General features: G+C 44.7%; 1 protein-coding gene across 6 annotated transcripts in view; it reads left to right on the forward strand.

The window, feature by feature from the left end:
- Nucleotides 1–463: 463 nt before the first annotated feature.
- The window catches only part of Slc35d4 (solute carrier family 35 member D4), a 146,973-nt gene continuing 124,521 nt past the window's right edge, over nucleotides 464–22,915 (forward strand). For 2 of the 6 annotated variants that reach the window (XM_034517732.2, XM_076912982.1), the window contains exons 1-4: nucleotides 471–675; nucleotides 3,509–3,555; nucleotides 8,056–8,133; nucleotides 14,431–14,512. In XM_034517732.2, the coding sequence (XP_034373623.1) occupies nucleotides 604–675; nucleotides 3,509–3,555; nucleotides 8,056–8,133; nucleotides 14,431–14,512 (279 nt within the window). In that variant the 5' untranslated portion in view covers nucleotides 471–603. Of the gene's footprint in view, nucleotides 676–3,508; nucleotides 3,556–8,055; nucleotides 8,134–14,430; nucleotides 14,513–22,915 lie in introns of all 6 variants that reach the window. The other 4 variants (XR_013103844.1, XM_076912983.1, XM_076912985.1 and 1 more) reach the window with 4 other exon arrangements.

The following is a 22,915-nucleotide window of genomic DNA, read 5'->3' on the forward strand; positions in this document are numbered from 1 at the left end:
TTCTTTTCGAGAAGAAAATCTGACTGCTTCTGTCTCCCAAGCTGCTTCTGTCCCCCAAGTGCTGGGACTAAAGGTCATGCACCACCACGCCCTTAAAAAGGAAATATTTTGTTAAGTCTTTTGAAATGGTGTGGGCATTTTAAAATTCCATCCATACTTCTTCACATTTCATCCTGTTTGAAGATTTCGATCTACACTGGGCTCAATTTGGAAAGCACCTCTTATTATAGCATGAGGACCTGAATAATGGTCCTCCCCCCCCAACCCCGCAGTAAAAAGTGGGTGTGTGGTGGCTTCAGTAAAGCCCACAGCATTTTCATGCAGTCATTCAGTAATAGCTATGGCTATTTTTCTTCAAACCATAAAGGAAGGCTATGACATCTTTCTCTTCCACCATTTCCTACCTCTGGCAGCTAGCGATGACCTGGGTCCTGCCAGCAGCAAGGCTGTGAAGCCCTTGAGGGCGTGGCCCCTTTAAGGAGGCGGGCGCCCGGGCGAGCGGCCCGCTGATTGGTGGAGCAGAGCCTCGTGGCAGAGCGGCGGCGACTGAGGCGGCTGGCCGGGCTCTGCAGCCTGTCCCCGGGAAACCGGGCGAGCTGACAGATGAACGTGAGGCGGTCCCTGCTCGGTCTCACCTTTTGCACCTGTTACCTGGCTTCTCACCTCACCAACAAGGTGAGCAGGCGGGCGGGCGCGACTGCATGTGGGCTGCGAGCATGCGGTCCGCGTCCCAGAAGTTGCCCGGGGCTGGCTGGTCTCGATGTTCAAGGAAACTGACTCTGAGAGGAAGCGCTCTGAGTCCACTTCCCGGAACTTTGTCTTGGACTGGGAGGACCATCTTCTACAGGAGGCTGGGGACGTGGCCTGGCGGCGTGCACAAAGCCCAGGGCTCCATCTAAGCACTCCTAAACTCTCAGTCCTTGGGAGGTGAAGTAGGAGGATCCGGGGTTCAAGGTCATCCTCAGCTACATCCAGAGTTTGAAGCCAGCTTGGGATACTTGAGACCCTGTCTTAAGTAAATTAATACGAATATACGCAAATAAACAGAAAGCAAGCAGTTGCCCCTTTGTTTCTTCCCCAGAACCCAAAGTTCCAGAGCAGTGGAAGGATGAATTCCTTACCTCACTGATTAAGTCTTTATCTCCATTCCAAGCATTTCCAATATACCCGAGGTTTTTTGTTTGTTTGTTTGTGGTTTAAAATCTTGGTGAGGCAGAAACTGTCATATTTTGATAGGAGTGGGAAGTTGCTTTGAGTTTAAGATTTATTTTTATTTCATGTGTATGGTTGTTTTGCTAGTTGTATGTCTGTGCAGCACGTGTGTGCAGTGTCTGCAAAGACCAGAAGGCATTAGTTTCTCTGGAACTGGAGTTACAGATGGTTGTAAGCCACTATGTGTTAAGATCCTCTGGAAGAGCAGCCAGTCTCTTACTCTTAACTTTGAGCAATCTCTCCTGCCTGTCTGCCTCTCCCCCTCCCCTCCCCTCCCCTCCCCTCCCCTCCCTTCCCCTCCCCTCCCCTCAAGAGGGTGGTTGTGGGCCTACCTATTTGGGGCAAGTGTGGAGGTCAGAGGACATCTGCAGGAGTCAGTTCAGATCTCAGATCATCAGGTTTTTTGATAAGCTTGCTTTGACAGCCCTGTTTCCCCCTAAGACAGGGCCTTGGTGTGTAATCCAGGCTGGCTTGGAATCCTCCTTCTGCCTCCTCCTGGGAATGCTGGGATTACAGTCAAGAACACATAACTCAGTGACATTATTAGAACTGACATTAAATTTGTCATAGATTTAAAAAAATATTTATTTTACTTTTAATTACATGGACACGTGTGTGGTTGTGTGCATGTGAGTACAGTTGTCCAGCCAGTGTGGATGCCGGGAATCTAACCTCAGTCTTTTTCAAGTAGGCTGTTTTAACCTCTGAGCCGTTTGCCAGCCAGTAGATTTTTCTTGCTGTTCTTTAGCAAAAGTGAGGTGAGAGCCTCTGAGTTTTGTTTTATTTGGCGGTACTAGGGGACTGAACCCAGAACCTCATGATAGGCTATGCCCAGCCACTGACCTGCATCCCCATCCCTGTCTGGGCTTCAGCTTCTTAGAACTCTCTCCATCTGTAGACCAAAGGTAAACACACAATAAATTGAGTAAATATTTGATATCACAATGAAGGTTATTATGGTGTTCCAAGACATGTCCGGGTCTCAGTTTATCCTTCCTCCAGTTCAGAATAAAAGCATCAGAGGAAGGTAGGGTGGGACATACTGAGGATGTCAGTGAAAGTACTTCAGGGAAAATTCTAAATGTGGACCGCAGCAAGAAAATCATCCACCACCGTGATAGTTAGGAGCTTATCCATGGAGAACTTTGGATAGACAGAGGAGTATCTGTCCGTGAACTTCCTCAGTACAGTTGACTCTGTTCTGTTTATTTAATCCCACTCTCTTCCTTTTCCTACCCTCCTCTCTTTTTCTTTCTTTTAAGAAAAGGTCTCAGAGTGTAGCCGGCCTGGAACTAGCTTTGTAGACCAGGCTGGCCTTGAACTCACAGAGATGCACCTGCCTCTGCCTCCCAAGCACTGGTGTTGAAGGCATGTGCCATCACACCTGGCTTAACTGCCTTTTTTTTTTTTTTTTTTTTTTTTTTTTAGACAATGTGGAGAATTAACAGAGTTCTTTTCTAAAGTATTTAATGGCTTTAGACAAGAATGAATGAATAAAATACATAATAAATGAATAAACTTAAAACATTCTTAATACAAAAAGATGTCTCCAAAGACAAAATACAATTCCTCCATTATAAAGCTCTATAAATTTGATTATAAGACTTACTAGAAAGGCTGGGGAGACAATCAGGTAAACATGATTGCCTCTTAAGTATGAGGACCTGCGTTCAGATCCCCTGAACCCACTTAAAAGCCTGACGTAATAGTGTATGTCTACATTCCTATGGCAAGACAGGGAGCAGAGAAGTGCTGTCCGGGAGCTCCTGGGTTAGTTGGCCTGGCACATGCAATGGTGGATAACAAGAACATATCACAAGCAAGGTGAAGGCAAACTAAGGCCTCCACACGAGGCTGTGCCTGCTCCCACACTCATACAGATGGATGTGTGCACATACGTTATATCAACAGATATAACACAACAACAAATTTAAAAAGAAAGAGCTACTATAAGTACAAGTTAAATTAGGGTATGGTGGCACATACCTGTAATTCTCACACTAAAGAGGCCAAGGCCAAAGGATAGCTGGGAGCCTGGGTTGCATAGCAAGTTTTAGGCCAGCCTGGGCTACAGATAAGATCCTGTCTTAACAACAAACAAGCAAACAGTAACAAAACAAAAATATAAACTTACTTCAGCTGAGTTGCCCTTCAGTATAACTTTTGCCAGTCGTGATTTGGGGGAATGAAGCCCTTGAGATATTTAACATGCTCATGTATCTTCAATAGGAATATTTCATGCTTTATCAATTCTCTGTCATTCAGAATGTCCATTAATCTAGTATTTGTTTTTCAGTATGTCCTGTCTGTCCTGAAATTTACCTACCCTACATTATTCCAAGGGTGAGTATCTTTTTTTTTTCTTAGATTTTGTTCTCTAAAATTTGTATGTTTCTGTGTATATGTGTATGACATATGAATGAAGGGCCCATAGAAGCCAGAAGAGAGCATTGTAGCTGGAGTTGCAGGCAGTTGTCAGCTGTCTCACATGCAAGGCTGCTGGGAACTGAACTCTGGTTCTCTGCAGGAGCAGCGTGTGCTCTTAACTCCTGAGCCATCTCTCTCGCTTCCAGGGCAAATATCTTTAGCAGCCTTCATGTGCATTTGTAGGAAATGGTCAAACAGTACCTCAAAATGTTCTCTGAAAGTTTTAGTAACTTCGTCAACAAGAGATACTATATATAGTTCATCCATTTTGTTAGTATGCATTGAATCATGTCTCACTTAGGAAACATAAAAGCAGCAGACATTTTCATTTTTGAACTGGTCAAACTGAATGACTTCTTGGATATTCCTGCTTAAATTTGACAAAAGAATTTCTTTAGCTTGCTTTCTGTCTTTCTTTCTGTCCTTTCCTTCCCTCCCTCCCTTCCTTCCTTCCTTCCTTCCTTCCTTCCTTCCTTCCTTCCTTCCTTCCTTCCTTTTTCTGTTTTGAGACAGGGTCTCTCTACATAGTTCTGGCTGTCCTAGAGCAGGCTGGCTTCAAACTCACAGAGGTCTGCCTGCCACTGTCTCTTGAGTGCTTGGATTAAAGGCATGTGCTACTACTGCCTGGTAATATATCACTTTTAAAAAATACTTTACCCCTTTTTAAAAAATGATTTGATTTGTTTTATGTGTATTAATGCTTTACCTGTATGTATGTATGTGTGTGTATGTATGTATGTGTGTATGTATGTATGTATGTATGTATGTATGTATGTGTATGTACACTATGTACTTGGTGCCCCCAGAGTTCAGAAGAGGGTGTTGTATCTCCTGGAGCTAGAGTTATAGCCTGTTGTGAGTTGCCATGTGGGTGCTGGGAACTGAACTCCAGAAAATTGGTCAGTGCTCCTGGCTGCTGAGCTGTTTCTCCAGCCTCAGTCTATCTTTTAACCCTGCATGCATATCCAAACTATGACTCCTTTTTTCCCTTTCTTCAGATTTCATAAGCAAATAACAATACATTTGTTTATTTGTTTGTTTGTTTCACTGTGTAGCCAATTCCTAAAAGCAGATGGTTTTCTTGTGCTTTTCTGTTCAGACTTCTTTTTGGTGATTTTTTTTTGTGCCTTTTACCCACTTATTTTCTTATTTTTTTTTATTATTATTTAGCATTTTTCTTATTTATCTGTGCATTTGGTCTTAGTACTGGGGACTGAACCTAGGATCCGAACCTGCTAAGGATCTGCTGTACTGCTTAGCATATTACCTGCCCTTAAAAAACTGCTTTTAAGACAAAAGCTGGATTTTAATTCTCTGTAGCCCAGGCATGCTTTGAATTTGTGATCTTCTTGCCTCAGCCTTCCCAGTAGCTGGGATCACAGGCCTCAGATGCCAGGCCTGATTTCAGTATGTTTTCTACATTTTAAGGATATAACAATTAGGGGCTGGAGAAGTTAAATGGCTAAGGGTATTATTTGTGAGGACCAGAGTTTGGCACCCAGCATCCATGTCAGGTAAGTTGAGACTGTTTGTAACTTCAGGTCCAGGAATTCTGATGTTCTCTCTGGCCCCTCTTCAGCACCACACTCACCCCAAATAAAAGAAAAAAAGAAAACCGACACATCACCACTATGTTTATTGGAACTTTTTTTGGAATTTTTAAAAATTGTTTAAAATTAGCTTTTAATTTCTTAGCTTATAGAAGGAAGCACCCATGCTTGAAAGTGATGTCTGAGTGGCAAAGTGACGAATCAGAGAGATTTGACAGAATAGGATATGTGCAACTCTCACTTAAGAGAGCAGGAGGGGGGGGCAGAAACAGAGAGACAGAGAGAGAGAGAGAACAATTTTTACCTTGACAGTTATAGACAGGTTGCAGAGAGAGAACAAGCTAGACATGAATGAAGACAGAACAAGCCAGAGAATGAGAAGAAACCAGAAGATTAGAACAGATTGCCAAAATTACTAGGAGGTGGAGCAGAGCAATTCAGTCAGAGACCAAGAGAAGCCAGATTAAATCAGTGAGCTTGGAGAGGAGTTTTGTGCCAGAGCAGCTGAGTTGAACCAGCCAGCCAGAGTTCACAAAAAAACCCAAGAAAGGGTGAGCTTATTCGATGGTAAGTCTCAGAGGCTGAAAACAGTCTAGGCCTAGATACGATTTTATAGAGGCTAGAAGCTTTCAGGACTAGGCCTAGGTTAGCAGATAGAAGCAGTAAGCCTCTGAGATAACGATTAATACAGGAGAATACAAATTACATTTACAGTTACTTAACTTGTAATATGCTCATTGATGTGTAATCCTTTGCCTTTGGATCCTTAAAACAGTGTATAGTCAGTCTTCTATGGTCTCTTTTGGAGTATTCTTTTATTAGTTTTTTAGGGAGAAGAGCTGTTGACCTTTTTCTTAGGCATTATGCCATTTACATATGTATAGAAACATCCCCATGCTTCTCTTTAGAAGTGTTTGGGGTTGGAGAAATGGCTCCATGGTCAAGAGCACTAGCTGCTCTCATGAAAGACCTGAGTGCCCACATGATGTCTCACAACTGTCTATAATTTCAGTTCCAGAGGATCTGACACCCACTCCTTGCTTCCACAGGTACTGCACACACGTGGTACACAGACATGAAGACAAAAAATCCATACACATAAAATTAAATAGATATATTTTCAAAAAGTCTCCAAGCACGAGTACATGTCTCTTTGGGGGAAACTAACCAGGTTTAGACGTCTGTTCTTGACCAGGAGGATTCAGGAGGCCTGCTCTGTTGGCCTGTTCTTAGGTGGACCAGTGAAACACTAGGACTTACTACTGACCAGTTGTCTTCTAATGCATTAGGAGATAGGGGCACATTATGGAGAATGTGGACAGTGCCCACAAATTCGAAGAAGTAGGAATTGGCCTGGCCCATTTTGAGGTTGCATGTTGTGTGCTCTGGGAATCCCCAAGGGAGGGAGAGAGAGAGTTTATCCTGGGGAGAGGCTGGCCTAAGTCAGAGGCTTTGAGTCACACATAAGAGACTTTGTCCTGGAGGCCAGAGGTTCTTGGTATAATATCACAACACATGGGTGTGTTAGTCACTTCTAAGGTGAGGTCTCTCATGTCATTTGTGACCAAACTTAAGGTCTTAAAACATAGGGATGAATCATGTAAAATATGAAAGTGGCTAAACTGAGTGTCCTGGGAGGGCAGATTGCTGTCAGATGTGACCCCTGGACATGGATGTGAACACGGCCGTGATCACAGTAATTGGAACTTCCATATGCAGGCAGTGGGACATAGAAAGGACACCATTAGAAACTGTCAGGGAGACATTAACCACATGAGGGCTGGGGGATCTTAGAACCCATGATGAATCTTCGAGATACTTGGGTGTCTTAGAAACCTGTGGCTCCTTCATGGAACCTTTCTGTAAAGAGATCAGTGGGGCTTCCTGCATGTGTGGTAGCTCTGGGAGCTGAATATTACTTGGGTAAGGCACATCACTAAAGAGAATACTCGGAACTGTCACTCCTCTGTCACCTCCAAGAGATGGCCTTGAGTTCACAGTCTCCCACCCCTTTTAAGGTTTATTTTTATTTTTATAAGTGTGTGCTGAGCCATCTCTTCACTTCCTCACAACCCTCTTGATTCAGCCTCCCAAGTGTTGGGATTAGTAGAAGAGGAAGGCTGTTGCTAACATACACTCTCCCCTACTGTATGTAAGAACACATATGCATATGCTATAGCTAAGAGCACAGTGTTCCTAGTGAGTTTCATGGCCCTAGGGTGTGTGTAGTATATATACATGGCTGGGAAGGGACTGAGGACTAAAAAAGAATCAACAACTTGTAAAATACATGAGTGACATGATTTAATTAGCAGCTTAGAAAAATTGCTACATGATAGAGAATGAATGGTGGGGACAATCCTGGGGACTCATTTTAGGACTAAGCTGCAAAAAAGAACAAATTACAACAGCAGCTAGGGCGGTGACTTTGGATGCAGATGCTGTGGGGCTAAATACAATCATGAGGACTTTGCCAAGTAGCTGAGGAAGAGCTAGGAAGGATGGTTGAGACCACGTCTCAGTAAGGACAGTAGGACCATGCTCATGGTTGGCCATGTCTAAAGTGGCATTTTGAATTATGACATAATCGGGAGCTTATGGGATATCAAGGTAGATATAGGTAGGAATGGGATCTGGAAGTTACCCATATGGGCTATGAATGAGGTTGTTCAGGAAATGTCTAGAAGTGGAACAGGTGAGTAAGAATGTCAGCTTACTGTAGAGCTGGAGTCGTCTGAGGGAAAATGGGAGAGAAGAGGGGAAGGGTTGGAAGTATGTATTAGTCATGTCAGCAGGTCTGTCATGACTGGATAGAGCTGGACTCTGTAGGCCTGGAGTTACTCATCTTGACATTCATCCTTTCCAGGTGGCAGACATTCGTTGGTGGACTTTTGCTTCATATGTCATGGAAACTGGGCTGGGTGGAGATCCACAGCAGTCTAAGGTACAACAGGGTCTGTGTGACTGACTCGTGGTTCATGCACACTTGCTTTACATGTGTATTGAATTGCACCAGGAAACCAACCGTAAGGTTCAGTGATTTTATAATGAGACAAATCTTGACTAGTGGGAGTCATATGATATGAAAATTACTAGAGACATACACGTTGCAGTACCATATTAGTTTACCTTTATATTAGGTCTACTGGATAACTTATGGATAACAAGCTTTAAATATTCTTGGAAATTTTATTAAATGATTTTCTATTTATAGAATAGTTAAGAATAGTTCCAATGTATTAGTTACTTTTTTTTTTTTTTTTTTTTTTTGCTGTGATAAAATACCAGGACCAAGACAACATGTAGAAGGAAGGGTTTGTGGTGGGTTTGCAGTTCACAGGGTCAGGGTCCATGCTGATTGAGCAGAGGCTTGATGCCAGGAATAGCTGAGAGCTCACATCTTGGTCTGCAAGCAGAAGGCAGAGAGAGTGCATGGAAAACAATCCATGGCTCTTTCAATTTTCAAATTCTTTTTTTATTTAAAAATTATGTTTTTCGTTGTTTTGAGATTATAATTTAGTTCTACCATTTGCTTCCTTGCTTTCTTCCCCCCAACCTCTCCCATGCACCCAGAAGGAGCTGACAGACAATTGAGTTGGTAAAGTTGTTGCTTGCCTGTAAGCCCAGCACTGGTGTGTGTGTGTGTGTGTGTATGTGTGTGTGTGTGTATGGTACAGAGAAAAGGTGGAACTCACTGGTCAACCAGTCTAGCAGAATCAGTGAAATCCAGCTTTGGTGACAGACCTTGTCTCAAAGAAATAAGGTGCAGAACAATTAATGAAGACATCTAAGGTTGGCCTCTGGCCTCCACATACACATGTACAACATGTGCACACACACACACACATGTACACATGTACATACACACGATAGAAAGGGATGTGCAGAAGTCCTTTCGCCTGTAGCCCGTGTAGCAAGTACTGACTTTACAGTGGTGGGCCGTTAGTGTTTTAGGCGATGCCAGTGGTCAACTGTCTCGGCTCTTTGTTTTCATGTTTGGAAGTTACTTTATGTCCACTAGATGTCAATAGAATACAGAATTTTTGAGAATTCCATTTGAGGAGCCCTCCAGGCACCCATAACAAAACACTGCACTGTTTGCAGGAAGCAGATGTTCTCTCAACAAGGCATGCTCTATTTAAAAAACAAGTGATTTAATGTAATTAGGCTTCATCTCAATAACAACAGTCTTCTATATGCCAGCGGCGCAGTGCACGTGCAAATGGAAAACAGACTTGTGATTCAAGTGAGATACACTGTCTGGGCTTCCCATCACTTAAGCCGCATGACAGATTAGCAGTTTTCAAACCAGACCCCTTGGCAAGAGATACTTCAAAGTTCCTGCAATCCCTCCAGTCAGGAGTTTGTCCTCATGCGTGTGCGCGCGCGGGCGCGCGCAACTGTGCACATGAACACTCTTCTCTGGCTTAGCAGTCTCCAGAACTCCTACCAGGACCACCACAGACTTTAATTCTATTTTGTTTCCTTTGTGGGCAAATAAGGTAATGAAAGAATTAGCCCACAGTAAGAGGTCCAGATGCCACCAGCTGGTGAGTTAGAAGAGCCTCCTCTATTCATAATGTTCAGGCCCTTGGTTCTTACACTCAGGGTTAGGCCTTTAAAGGTCAGTGTGATTCCTCTACAAAGTGATTTTGCAAACCTCAGGGTCTGTATCTTTGAACAGCACTTCTGGGCACTTACCCTGAGTATTATGAAGCCATCACAAATATGAGAAAATAATGTATTCAACTGTACTCATACAGCAATGGGGTAGTAAACAGTGCAAGACTGACATAAATATCCAACCATACGACATCCACACAGGTGTTCAGTTATTATTAAGGCACGTCAGTGGTCATTAATTCAACTGTCAGTAGGTTGGCTGTGGCTTTTTGCTGTGGGGAATGTGAAGTTGAGGAGATTATGAGCCTGCATGTGTGTGCAACAGACCCTGCTGTTGGTGAAGTGTTACTGTGTGTAATGCTGGGCCCTGGGAGGAGCCTGCCAGGTCTGACTGCTTTCTGGCATGTCCTGGGTTGTAATTGCTGGGCTTTTGTTTTGTATTCTGGTTTTTGAGACAGGGTTTCTCTGTGTAGCCCTGGCTGTCCTGGAACCTGCTTTGTAGATCAGGCTATGAACTCAGAGACCTGCCTCTGCCTCCTGAGTGCTGGGATTATAGCTGTGTGTCGCACTAGGCCTATGGTGTTTTTCTTAATGTTAGAGTGTGGTCCAGGATGGCAGGTTCTCCATGCTCAGAGGAGCCAAGTGTCTCCACAGCCACTGTTATGGATTTAGGATCACAGTCTGTGCTCTGATAAACCAATAAACCAGGTTCTGCTGTCTGTCCGAAACAATCCAGTTAAAATAGCTAAATTAATAGTGAAAAGTAGAAAAAGGATTTACTCCCTGTGATCATACTGGGAGGAGTGACTAACAGTGACAAAGGAGTCATGTTCCCCACCAAGATCTTCTTCAGGGTTCTCAGGTTACACTTACTGCACTGCCAGAGTTGTGATCCTGGCAATGTGTAGCCCTGCCCACCATTGACCTATCGAGTTTTCTATAAGGTCACCTAACAGGTTGTACCTCTCTTTCTGGTAGGAAAGTGTCTTCTCTGGCTGGCCTAGCCATTCTCTTTTCCAGACTCCTGGGGTAATTCAGGTTTTTGGAGGAGTTCATTATTTGAAGAGTCTGACAGCTGAAATGAAACACATGAGTGCCTCTTTCAGAAGTCAGGCCAGCCTCTTCTTCCCAGCGTGTCCAAAGGTCCAAGGAAAATACCTGCACCCCTTAGGCTGTGGGGAAAACACTGTCTCATGGGCACATACTGCGTTTTCCTGTTAGCCCCAGGTGAGATGGCAGGCCAGTGTGGGGCCATTACAAGCCACAATGTCCTAATCCGGGTCCAGATGTTTGGAACAAAATGCTCACTTAGCCTCCCAGCCAAGGTTCCCAGGAGTCTCCTGTGTATCCGGTTGAAGTTCGCCTTTGTGTTTCAGAGCAAGGATCTACACACACCATGCTGTTTTCTTGTCCTCACATCCTCAGCCAGTGCAGACACTTACTTCCCCAGTCTGTAACTCAGGGGCGTTTCCTTTGTTTATTTAAGAGGGACTCTAGTGCCGAGGTCTGGGACTTTGCTGACCTTACATTCCACAGCCTTGGGCCTGCTGCCGCCAAGCCAGCTGCTGGCTCGCCCTGAGCACTGCACTTCTGGAACATGGCTGCTGTGGGTTTGTGTTCTGTTGCCAGATTCTTAGGCAGCAGGGAGAGACACTGGTCCTTTGAAACCTCAATATTCACCCCATTGACATTTCCTCCAACAAGGCCACTCTTACCCCAATAAGGCAACACCTCCTAATCCTTTCAAACAGTGCCACTCCCTAACCATTCAAATACGTGAGTTTATGGGGGCCATTCTTATTAAACCACCACAGTGGCCACTGAGTTTTCCAGAGCCCTACTCCTCCAGAAAGTCTCTGTTGTTCTCAAGGACACCCCATATTTGTATATTGTTCTGAAAGTAGAAAAATCAAACGGGGCATGGTGAGGCCTGCCTGAAACACCGAGGTTTGAGAGGAGAGTGTAGGAGGACCAGGAATTCAAAGTCAGCTTTGAACAGGAAGTTCAAGGCCATTGTGGGCTTCGTGAGACCTGTCTCAAAACAAAACCAAAGGCAAACAAAGCATTCAATGTACATAAACTAAACATAGAGAATATTGTAGGTTGGTCTAGGCTATCTTGAGAAGGTACTGATACTGGGACTAAGGTGTCTTAGTATGGGTTTTATTGTTGTGAAGAGACACCATGACCATGTCAACTCTTAAAGGAAAACATTTAATTGTGGCTGGCTTACAGGTTTAGAGGTTTAATCATCTTGACAGGAAGCATGATGGCATGCAGGCAGACATGGTTCTGGAGAAGTAGCTGAGAGCCCCGTCCCCAGAGCCACACTTTCTCCAACAAGGACACAGCTCTTAGTAGCACCATTTCCTAAGAGTCTGTGGGGGCCATTTTCATTCAAACCATTGCATTCCACTCCCTGGCTCCATTGGCTTGTAGCCTTATCATAATACAGAAATGCATTCAGTCCAACTTCAAAAGTCCCTATAGTCACAGTCTCAACAATAAAAAGTCCGAAGGTCAAAAACTCTTCTGAGAGTTATGCAGTCTCTTAACTGTGATCCCCTATGAAAATCAAGAAGAAAAGCCATCACATACTTCGTGCAATAGCAAGGTGAGAGAACCTTTCTCCAGTGTGTCATTAGGATGCTTTTCAGTATCTGAGAGGGGAGAACTTTCTTGTGGATATCTGTGTTGACTGGGTACTTGTACTGAAAGTGCCAAGTAGAATGGACAGATGGGGATGGCTTTACCCCGTCATACAACCGAAAAGCAGTCAGTTGACAGTGTTAGCCACTGTTAAGTCAGACATCTTCATGAGATTGTTGTGGATTTTTTTATTTGTGTATATGTGCACAAGGCTAGAGGTTGGCATTGGGTGTCTTCTTCAATCACTGTCTACCTTTTATTTCTTTGAGATAGGACTCTCTTAGATTCAGCCAGACTGGCTGACTATCACACCCCAAGGGTCCTCCTGTCACCCCAGTGCTGGGATTATAGGTGCATTTAGTATGCACCTGTAGCATGGAGAACATGTAATATGACACCTGATTGGCTGCATGTGTTCACTAAATGCTGTGAGGCTGCTGTTCACAGTGAGTCCTAGAACTTTATAAGTTGCTATAAGCATTTGCTGAAGTAGGTGGTATAGTCAGTAAGACGCAGAGGCCATCCTGGAGCCTGGGAACATTGCTGTGTTAGGTCTGAGTCTGATCATGGATAGATTGCCTGTCCTGGGCAGTAAAAGAGAGGGCTCTGTGAGTATGCCACTGCCCCAGCGGTGTCCACTGAGCGCTGAGGGATGTTCATGTTGTCTGCTGCTCAGACAGCTTTACTTACTTTTATTAGCTTTGGGGCTGACTCTGGGAACCTCAGGTAGTAGAGAGGTATCCCTTACAACCTCAGTGAGAGGAAACAAGTGGCAGCCTTCATGAAACATGTCCTGAGTCCAGTTCCTCTCTTGTTTGTTTGTTTGTTTGTTTATGGGGGTTTTTGTTTTGGTTTTTTGAGATAAGATTTCAGTATGTAGTTCTGGCTGTCCTGGAAATAAATTATATATATATATATATATATATATATATATATATATATATATATATATATAATTTTTTTTTTCAAAACCTGTGTGTGTGTGTTTTTTGTACATCTGTTTTTTGAGACAGGATCTTACATTGACCAGGTTGGCCTTCAACTCACTGTACAATCAAAGACAACCTTGAACTTCTGATCCTTCTACGTCTGACCTCCTAAGTGCTGGGAAATTGAAGGCGGCAGCCGACAGCCTTGCATGCTTTTGAGACAATCTTAACATCTTTTGAGTAATTGCTATTTGTTTTATGCTCCACTAATGGTCCTGGGTGAGATATATATATAATCAGGCTGGCCTCCAACTCATAAAGGCCCGCCTGTCTGCCTCCCAGTGCTTGGCATCGAAGGTGTGTGCCACCACACATAGCTTATTTATTGATTTTGAGGAGAACAAGATTCTAGACTATAATACAAAGTCAGATCCTAGTATGGTCAACTTGAGCCAAAGAACTGTGCTTTTCAAAGCCCTTGGAGCTCTCTAAAATCCCAGGTTAAAGTGGGAAGAAGCCAGAGTATGACCGCCCTGTTGAAATTCTAGGATTTTTTTTATTTAGAAACCTTTTTTCTAAATATTTGGTTCAAAGTTGTAATTCCATGGAGCTGTTTGAAACATCTTAGGTAAACAGTCTTAAAAAAAAAAAAAACCTATTGGTATACTTGAAAATTAATGGTCTACCACCACTGAAGAAAATCAGCTGCATCCTTTTCCTGAGCAGCAGCAAGGCCTATCTGCGTTCAGTTTGAAGTGTTCCTGAATGCTGAGTAGATGTCACATGACAGAGCAGTGTGTTGAATGGCTTCATTTCTTGTGTTGTTGTCTCTGCCCATAAAGAGCACCTGTCACTTGTCGCACCCCCAAGGATATTTAGACAACCTTGGTGGAAGAAAACTGTGCCTCTGGGGGTGGTGATGGTGGTGATGGGGGTGGTGATGGGGATGGTGATGGGGGTGGTGATGGGGTGGTGATGGGGGTGGTACCTTTTCAGACACGAGGTAGCAAAAGCATTATGATTTCTCCTCTTCTTTTTAGGTCTGATGTTTTGACGTGGCTTCCTGCTTCAGTGCTGTTTGTGGGTATAATCTATGCGGGATCCAAAGCTTTGTCTAGACTGGTAAGTATTAGGATTCCTGTGTGTGGGCAGGGACACACAGCCCCTCTGTCCTAGTCCCCTTTGTGGTTCAGTTTACTGCACTTGCATCCGTTGGGGTTAGGCATCAGCTTGGATGTCTAACTAGATCGGAGAATAGAGGTGTTGGTTAGCTTACTGTAGCTGTAATCAAAATACCCAAGGAGCAATGCCAGGAAACACGTTTGACTCATAGTTTCAGAGGGTCCCAGGCTGAGTCCTTGACTCTTATGTTCTGGGCCTGTGGTGAGACTGAAGATGGTGACTGACAGTGGAGGATATACAAAAGCTGTTCACCTCATGGCAGTTGGGAACAGCAGGATAGAGGATGGAGGAGGAGAAGCTTTCAAAGGCCTGCCCCCCAGTAACCTACTTCTTCCATCTAGAGAGAGGTCTCGATGCCTAAAGTTTCCAGATGTTCCCAAATTAGTACCACTACCTAAGGACCAAGCCTGCAATATGTGAGCCCTTCTGAGGGGCACTTGATACCCAAACCGGGACAGAGAAGTCCTGAGCCTGAGATAACATGGAGCTTTTCCTCTGCTTGTGCTGAATTGAAGATAAGTAGAAAACAGGGGCAGCCAGCTTGTCTCACAGCGTGGAGGTAAGCAGAGAAAGAAGCAGCAGTGATTGTGAAGTCTGCCAGTCAGGCTTCGAGTGAGCAGATTTCACATGGAGGCTAGCCTCGGCACTCTTGCCTGAATGCGGATATCCTTGGAAGCACAGAGTCAGGACTAAACCTTCACTTGCTGCTGAGGAGGAACTGGATAAATTGGTAAAAGGTTCCAGGGGCTGCTGGATGCAGTTGTGAACACAAGTGTGGCCCAGTGTAGACCAGTTCCTGGGTATACTGGCTGATTTTGTGTGTCACCTTGATACGTGTTAGAGTCACTAGAGGGGAAAGAGCCTCAGTTGAGGAAATGCCTCTATGAGATCCAGCTGGAAGGTACTTTCTCAACTAGTGATCAGTGAGGGAGGGCCCAGCCCATTGTGGGTGGAGTCATCCTTAGGCTGGTGGTCCTGGGATCTATAAGAAGGCAGACTGAGCAAGCCATGGGAAGCAAGCCAGTTAGCAGCAACCCTCCATGGCCTCTGCATCAGCTCCTGCCTCCAGGTTCCAGCCCTTCTTGAGTTCCTGTCCTGACTTCCTCCAGTGAGGGACCATGAACTGGAAGTGTAAGCCAAATAACCCTTTCCTCCCCAGCTTGCTTTTTGGCTGTAGTGTGTTCCTGCAGTGATAGAAACCCTCAGACACTGGGGTATCCATAAAAGGAGCTGTCTGTTCTGCCTTTCCGCTCCTCATACCTCTCCTTGGGACTGAGTGAGCTCCTCAGTGTGTGGTTTCAGAAGAATCGAGGTGATTCCAAGTACATTGTTCTGAACTCCAGAATGTCATTATTTTGCCATCAAGAAAATCCATTAAAATCACCATGGACATATGAATCAAGGTGGTATTAATGCCTTCCCTTGCCTTTCCCTGATTTTTATTTCCCAGAAAAATGTCTGATGTTCTAACTTTTGGAAAACTTCAGAATTTACAACATAATAACTCAGTCTTTTTTATTTTGTTCCTGACACCTCAGATATAAAAACAGTAAAAACAAACATAATCTTGCTAACGAGGTAATAATGTTATGGTTAGGACTACTTAAGGTCTATAAAATAGCAGTTGAGAAAGTAATTTTGAAATGAAGTCATCATTTTTCTCTCGTGGTTTATACACTTAAGGAGATAGGGAGACGTGTTCAGAGGGTGGACACACCCTAATGAGCCTAGAAGCTGACCCGAAGTGCACGTGACAAGCAGCTTGGAGTGTTCAGGCAGTTTCCATTCTTTCTGCTGCTTCTTTCTGGTTCCATTGACTTTAATTTCTTTTTTTCCTCTAAGTTCTTGACAGATATGGATGCCAGGAGCTTAAAGACTGAGTAGCTCATGTCTTGGGCTTATGAGAAGAATGCTTTTTTTTTTGTCCAGTGATTTTTTTTTTCCACTCAAGTTTACAGAGTGATTTTCTTTGTATCTTTTACTTATTTATATATTTTATATTGTGTGTGCATGTATGTTTGTAGGTGTGCCCACTTGTGAGGGCCCACTTGTGAGGGCCCACTTGTGAGGGCCCACTTGTGAGGGCCCACTTGTGAGGGCCCACTTGTGAGGGCCCACTTGTGAGGGCCCACTTGTGAGGGCCCACTTGTGAGGGCCCACTTGTGAGGGCCCACTTGTGAGGGCCCACTTGTGAGGGCCCACTTGTGAGGGCCCACTTGTGAGGGCCCACTTGTGAGGGCCCACTTGTGAGGGCCCACTTGTGAGGGCCCACTTGTGAGGGCCCACTTGTGAGGGCCCACTTGTGAGGGCCCACTTGTGAGGGCATATGTAGATTTTAGAGGTCAACATTGGGAATCTTCTGTCATGTTCTAGTACACACACACACACACACACACACACGAGACAAGGTATCTCACAGTTCCAGCTACACTTGATGTGTATCAGGGCCCTGAGGTCTGCCTGCCTCCACCCTGTCCCCACTGGGGTTACAGGCATACACCTTCACCCTTGAACTTGAGATAGTGTCAGGTCATAAGTCCTCATGTATGTGCATCAACCCCTTCATTTACTGGCTCTGTCCAGCCCTCTTTTGTGTCTTTATGTGAGTCACAGTGAACAAGTGAGGGGTGGGACAAATCTGCCAGCTGGAAGAGGAAGAGGAGCAGCACAGAGGCTGGCCAGCCTGCCCTCTAGTCCTCACCAAGTGGCAGCACCTCTGATTTGTCATGTTTTGTCTTTTTCAGATCAGTTTCTTTAAGAGCTAATGCATATGGACTTTTCTCAAAAAATTATAATTATTTTAATGGCTTATTTTTGTATTTGTTAAATGTATATTGGTGTTTTTCCTGGATGTGCTTCTGTGAGGGTGTCAGGTCCCCTGGAACTAGAGTTGCAGGCAGTTGGGAGCTCCCATGTGGGTGTTGAGAATTGAACCCAGGTCCTCTGGAAGAGCAGCCAGTTCTCCATCTCTCTAGCCTAGACTTTTTTCTTTTTTAAAAGACAATGTCCTCCTATGTAGCCTGTTCTGGTTTTGAATTTACAATCCTTTAGCCGTCGTCTCCTGAGACACGGATGTGATTACAAGTGTGTGCCACTATGCCTGGCTGCCTCGAATCTGTTCACTCGGTTAGAAGCTCACACTAGTCTAAGCAGCAAAGAAGTGTACTGGTTCATGTAAGTAAATTGTAGGATAGAGACCTTCTTCAGGCCTGGGTACAGCCTGAGAGACTGTAGGGACATAGCCAGAAAATCCAGTCTCTCTCTATCTTTCACTTCTGTGAGGCTTCTGTTCTGTGTCAGTCCCTTCCCTCAGGGCATCACTAACCTCAGGCTCACCTCATAGTTCACAGGGAGACTGTCTTCCTGATGCCTCTAATCTGAGTCCGGCTTTGCTTCGATTGGATCCTGTGGGTCATTGCCCCTTGCTGTTGTGCAGCCAGGCTGGGAAGATGGGGCCATGTTTCCTATCCTGCCTTAGATCTTAGCTTATCCACTCTGACTGAAGAGACTCAGAGGCACTGAGAGAGGAAGTGAGGCTCAGAATTCTGAGATAGACTGTGGCAGATTCCCGGGTTTAGGCACCTTACTGCAAAAAGGGACTCAAATATCAGATGGCTAAAATCCCTCCAAAACCCATCATAAATGTCTGTTCAGTTTGTCTCAGCAGTCCGGGAACTCTGTATCCCACAACAGTGCTTTGGAAAAGCAATTTCTAGGCAAGCCTGTCTTTGAGCTTGCTCTTCTGTGACAAGGACATACCTCAGCTTCAGTCCAAAATACATTGTTCAGTTGAGTTAGCTTGTAGTGTACTTGAAGATTTGATTAACATTCTAGTGTAACAAACTGACTTTCATTTTTGTATGAGTTCCTGAGCCTCTCAGTTGAGTGGACTGACCTAGTGCATACCCTCTTCAAGCAGGCAAAGATTAGCTGAGCGATTCAAATTGTCCAGGAAAGCCTCGACCCATGTACCCAGTGGGGGTGGCGGGGGGGGGGGGGGAGGGGCAATGAGCAGGAGACACTTGATACTGTCTTCTTTTTTTTTTTTGGTGAAAGAATTCAACCCAGCATCTTTTCAGTTCTCTGTTTTTATGTTGCTGCATAGACATTCCTAGGGTGGATAAACACCAGACACTCACACAGTTGGCGTTGGATGGAAAACAGGCCTCACTATTCTGGTGCCAAACTGTCAGTTAATGAATCCATGAGGAATTAGGGGTGAGTGCTCTGTTAAAATCTGTGGGTGTGTTGTTATACAAAACCCTTGAGTAGCTGTGCTTCAGAGCCCCCTTGATCTGACAAAGCTTTGAAATGCTGTTCTGATGTACAGCTCCTGGAAGCAACCCGAGCAAGCTGTGCTGGGCCATGTGGGGAGTCTTCGGATTTTTCACCTCAGATTTAAAACTCACTGATACATAGAGGTTAGGGAGAGAGGAGAGTATTCTAAGGGTTTTTGTTGTTATTTTATTTTATTTTTGGAGACATAATTTCATCTGCCCTAGGCTATGTAGCTGAGGATGACCTTGAACTTGTGATTCTCCTGGCAACCCCTCCTGAGGACTGGGTTAGCTGGTGCACCGCCAAGCCTGGCTTATGCTGTTGTAGGGGTGATTCCAGCCTCAGGCTCCTCTAGCCCTAAGTGCTTTGTTGAGTTGAGCTGACTTTTGGTTCGTAGCAGGCCTTGGGGAAGCAGAGCATTGGCTCTCGTTCTTAGCCAAGTACTCTGCCACCCAAACTGCACCCCAACCCTAGGAGGATTATTTTATAACTGTTGGCATTTGAGACCTATGGTATGCTTAAGGACACAGAAGTCATGGCTTCTGACCTTGAGGAAATGAAAGGGTGTGGGGTCAGAAAGAGAACCTCCCCCAAAGCAACAGCTACTGTGAGTGTGCTGAAGTATGTGCCTGGACTTTCCGTTGCCAATCTTGATGCCTTACAGAGCCTGGCCTTTTCCTTTCTGCCTGTCAGCCTTCCTACCGTGAGTGTGGTTATGGTGACGATGCTCTCATGTTCTGAATCGCAGTCTCTGGACAGCACAGTTCTGATGGCCATTATAGCTCTCGTTATAATTCCTGGTCGGAAGTCTCAGCGAGACAGAATTGCCTCAAAGCTGAGGGATGAGGACAGATGTTTAGATTCTGCGTAAACAAGTTTGCCAGTGTTGGCTAGTGCAGTTGATCTGGCTGTTTCTGAATTAGAATAAAATGTGTGTTTTCTGGAGTAGATAAGGTTGGGCGTGAGAGCCTAGAGCAGTGTTTCTCAACCTATGGGTGTTGACCCCTTTAGGGGTGGAGCTGACTGACCCTTTCACAGATATTTACATTATGGTTGGGTGGTTGGTTGGTTTTTCTAGACAGGGTTTCTCTGTGTAGCCCTGGCTGTTCCTGGAACTCACTCTGAAAACCAGACTGGCCTCGAACTCAGAGATCCATCTGCCGCTGCCTCCTGAGTGCTGGGATGAAAGGCTTCGCCACCACCGCCTGGCACTTTATGATTCTTCAGAGTAGCAAGATTTCAGTTACAAAGTAGCAACGAAAATAATTTTATAGTTGGGGGTCACCACACCTTGAGGAACTATATATTAAAGGGTCACAGCGTTAGGAAGACCACGAGCCACGGAGCTCCATGAACTGCAAATGCAGATTAGGAACCTTAACAGGACTAGACTGGCTTGTCTCCCGCTTCCCTTCTCCCTTCCTTTTCCCTCCTTTATGTCTGTCTGTTTGTCTGTGTCTCTCCCTCTTCACTTCCCTCCCTTCTTCCTCTCCACCTTCCTTCCTTTTTCTGTTTGGTGGCAAGGTGTCATGTGGCCTGGCCTGGCATTGGACGGGCACTGTGGTAGAGGATGTCCTGGACTGCCTGCCTGCCGAGTGCTTGCATACAGGCATGCATCACGCCTGACCGTGGGCCTTCTTATGGGGTTTGGTTCTGTTTTTTGTTTTTCCAGCTCTGTGAACTTGGTCTTTCTAATCTGTTGAGGTTTCTTCTGTAAGCGCAGTAGTGACTCATCCATAGTGAGCAAGCTGCTTAAGGGAGCAGGATGGGACAACGTGTGCTGCTGTTGTGAGTGTTGTTCTCCACGTAGAGGAGTTCGAATCCGCAGAGTGGACAGTGTGAGTGTTCATAGAGTGGAGACCGCCCTAGAGTGTTTTCTGTAACTGCCCTCCCCCTTCACTTCCTCCCGCCTTCCCTCCCTTGTGTGGGAGTGTGTGTGTGTTTTGTTTATCTTTTTGGTTTCATTTTTTTTTTTTTTTTTGAAAAAGAGAGCAAACAAAGTTGGGTTAGGGAGGTGGGGAAGGATATGTGAGAAGTTGGGATGGGGGAAACATCAAAATACATGAAAAAACTTTTCAGTTAAAAAAAGGCTTGTTAAAATTAGACAGGGAAAAAAGCTTCCTTGGCATTGAATCTGACAACAACTTCTTAGAAATGACAACAAAGGCACAGGACACAAAAGAAGAAAACAGATACTAACTGCACTTCATTAAAATGAAAAACTTAGTTGTGCCAGGTGTGGTGGTGCATGCCTTTAATCCCAGCACTTGGGAAGCAGAGCTCTGTGAGTTTAAGACCAGATTGGTCTACAGAGCAAGTTCCAGGACAGTTGAGGCTACACAGAGAAACCCTGTCTCAAAAAACCATAATAAATACATACATACATAAATAAGTTGTATCAAAAGATATGATCAACACAGTAAAAAGACATTTGTGGAACGAGAGGAGAGATTTGCAAATCACATATTAAGACCAGAGTCATATACAGACTAATGGGAACACTCCTAACAGCCATTATCAAGAACCCAGGAGACAGATCAGTTGGATCTTGGAGTTTCAGGACAGCGGCTAACAGTGATTTCTAGGCTAGTTAGGGCTATTTAAGTGGACAGTTCTCTCTAAAGAGAATACATAAAGAGACAATGAAAAGCTTTGTTGCGCCCACCTTGACCAGCAAGGAAGACACAACGGCCCCGAGCTCTTCCTCAAGCAGTTTATTCAGGAACTTTGTATCTTCTTCTGACCCCAGAGGAAAGCCCGCCCACAGGCTAAATACTCCTGGAGCAACCTACCCCAGCAAGCTACGTGGTGTGGCGGCATCAGATAGGCACATGTAAGGGGGAAGCAGCACAGATCACCAGCCTTGTCCATATTAGGACTTGTTTTTCTTAGAGAGCACTCGCCATCCGGCAGGGGTGGGGGGTGGGGGTGGGGGGTGTGGGGAGACAGCGCCATCTTTACATCTCGGCACATCACAGCTCTCTACAAAGCTTCCCAACCTAATTAATCATTAAGAAAATGTAAACTGGGTTGGAGCAATGGCTCAGTGGTTAAGCTCAGTGGATTGCTCTTACAGAGGACCCAGGGCCAGTTCCCAGCATCTGTGTGGTACTTTGCAGATATCTGTAATTCCAGTTCCAGGGAATCCACTGCCCTCTTCTTGCCTCTGTAGGCTCCAGGTATGCACTTGATACATGGATGGAGATATATATATATATATAGATAGATTTAGGTAGTTTTTTATAAAGGAAAATGCAAATATGAACTTCAGGTGACACTATTTCTTTCCCATAGGATGGCTTTTACCAGACCCCAAGTGCTGGTAAGGATGTGGTGAAATCTGGATGCTTGTGTAGTTCTGTCAGAAACCTAAAATAGTATGGCTGCTGTAGAAAGCATGTGATGGTCCATAAAAAAATACTAAAAATGTCCAGGCGTAGTGGCTTATACCTGTAATTCTAACATCCATGAGGCTGGGGCAGGTGGATTGCCAAAAATTCAGAGCCATTCTGGGCTATACAGTGAAGTACAAGCTAGCCTGGGCTATGGTGTAAGATGCAGTCTTAAAAAACAAGTATCCCCCAGTTGCTTTCTGCAGAGAGGGCCTGAGTACAGTTATTCTATATAATACATGAAAAACATATCCACACATTTAAAAACTCATCCAAAGAGAATAGGATTGCTGCTCTTCTACAGAAATTAAGAAGCTAACCAGGGAGCCAGTGGGTGGCTTAGTAAGTGAAGATGCCTGCTGACAAGCCGAACCTCAGTTCAAACCCGGAGACCCACTTGGAGAGAATCGACTCCTGTGTGTTGTGTGTTGCCCTCTGCATGCACACCATGTGTCCACACCCACCCACTCCCTATGTGCATAAAAATGACAAAGTATAATAATACAAATAAAAAAGAAGCTAATCCTGGAATCATGCTTGACTAGGGGCCATCCATCCCTATATAGACTTGTAGAGTGAAAAATTATAAAGACCATTTTGTGAAAAATATGCAGGCTTTTTCTTTGCCCTTAGATCTGAGCAGAAAGAGCACAAGTTTCCAGAACGCGGAACT

The sequence above is a fragment of the Arvicanthis niloticus genome, chromosome 14, assembly GCF_011762505.2.
Source record: "Arvicanthis niloticus isolate mArvNil1 chromosome 14, mArvNil1.pat.X, whole genome shotgun sequence".
Taxonomy (NCBI): domain Eukaryota; kingdom Metazoa; phylum Chordata; class Mammalia; order Rodentia; family Muridae; genus Arvicanthis; species Arvicanthis niloticus.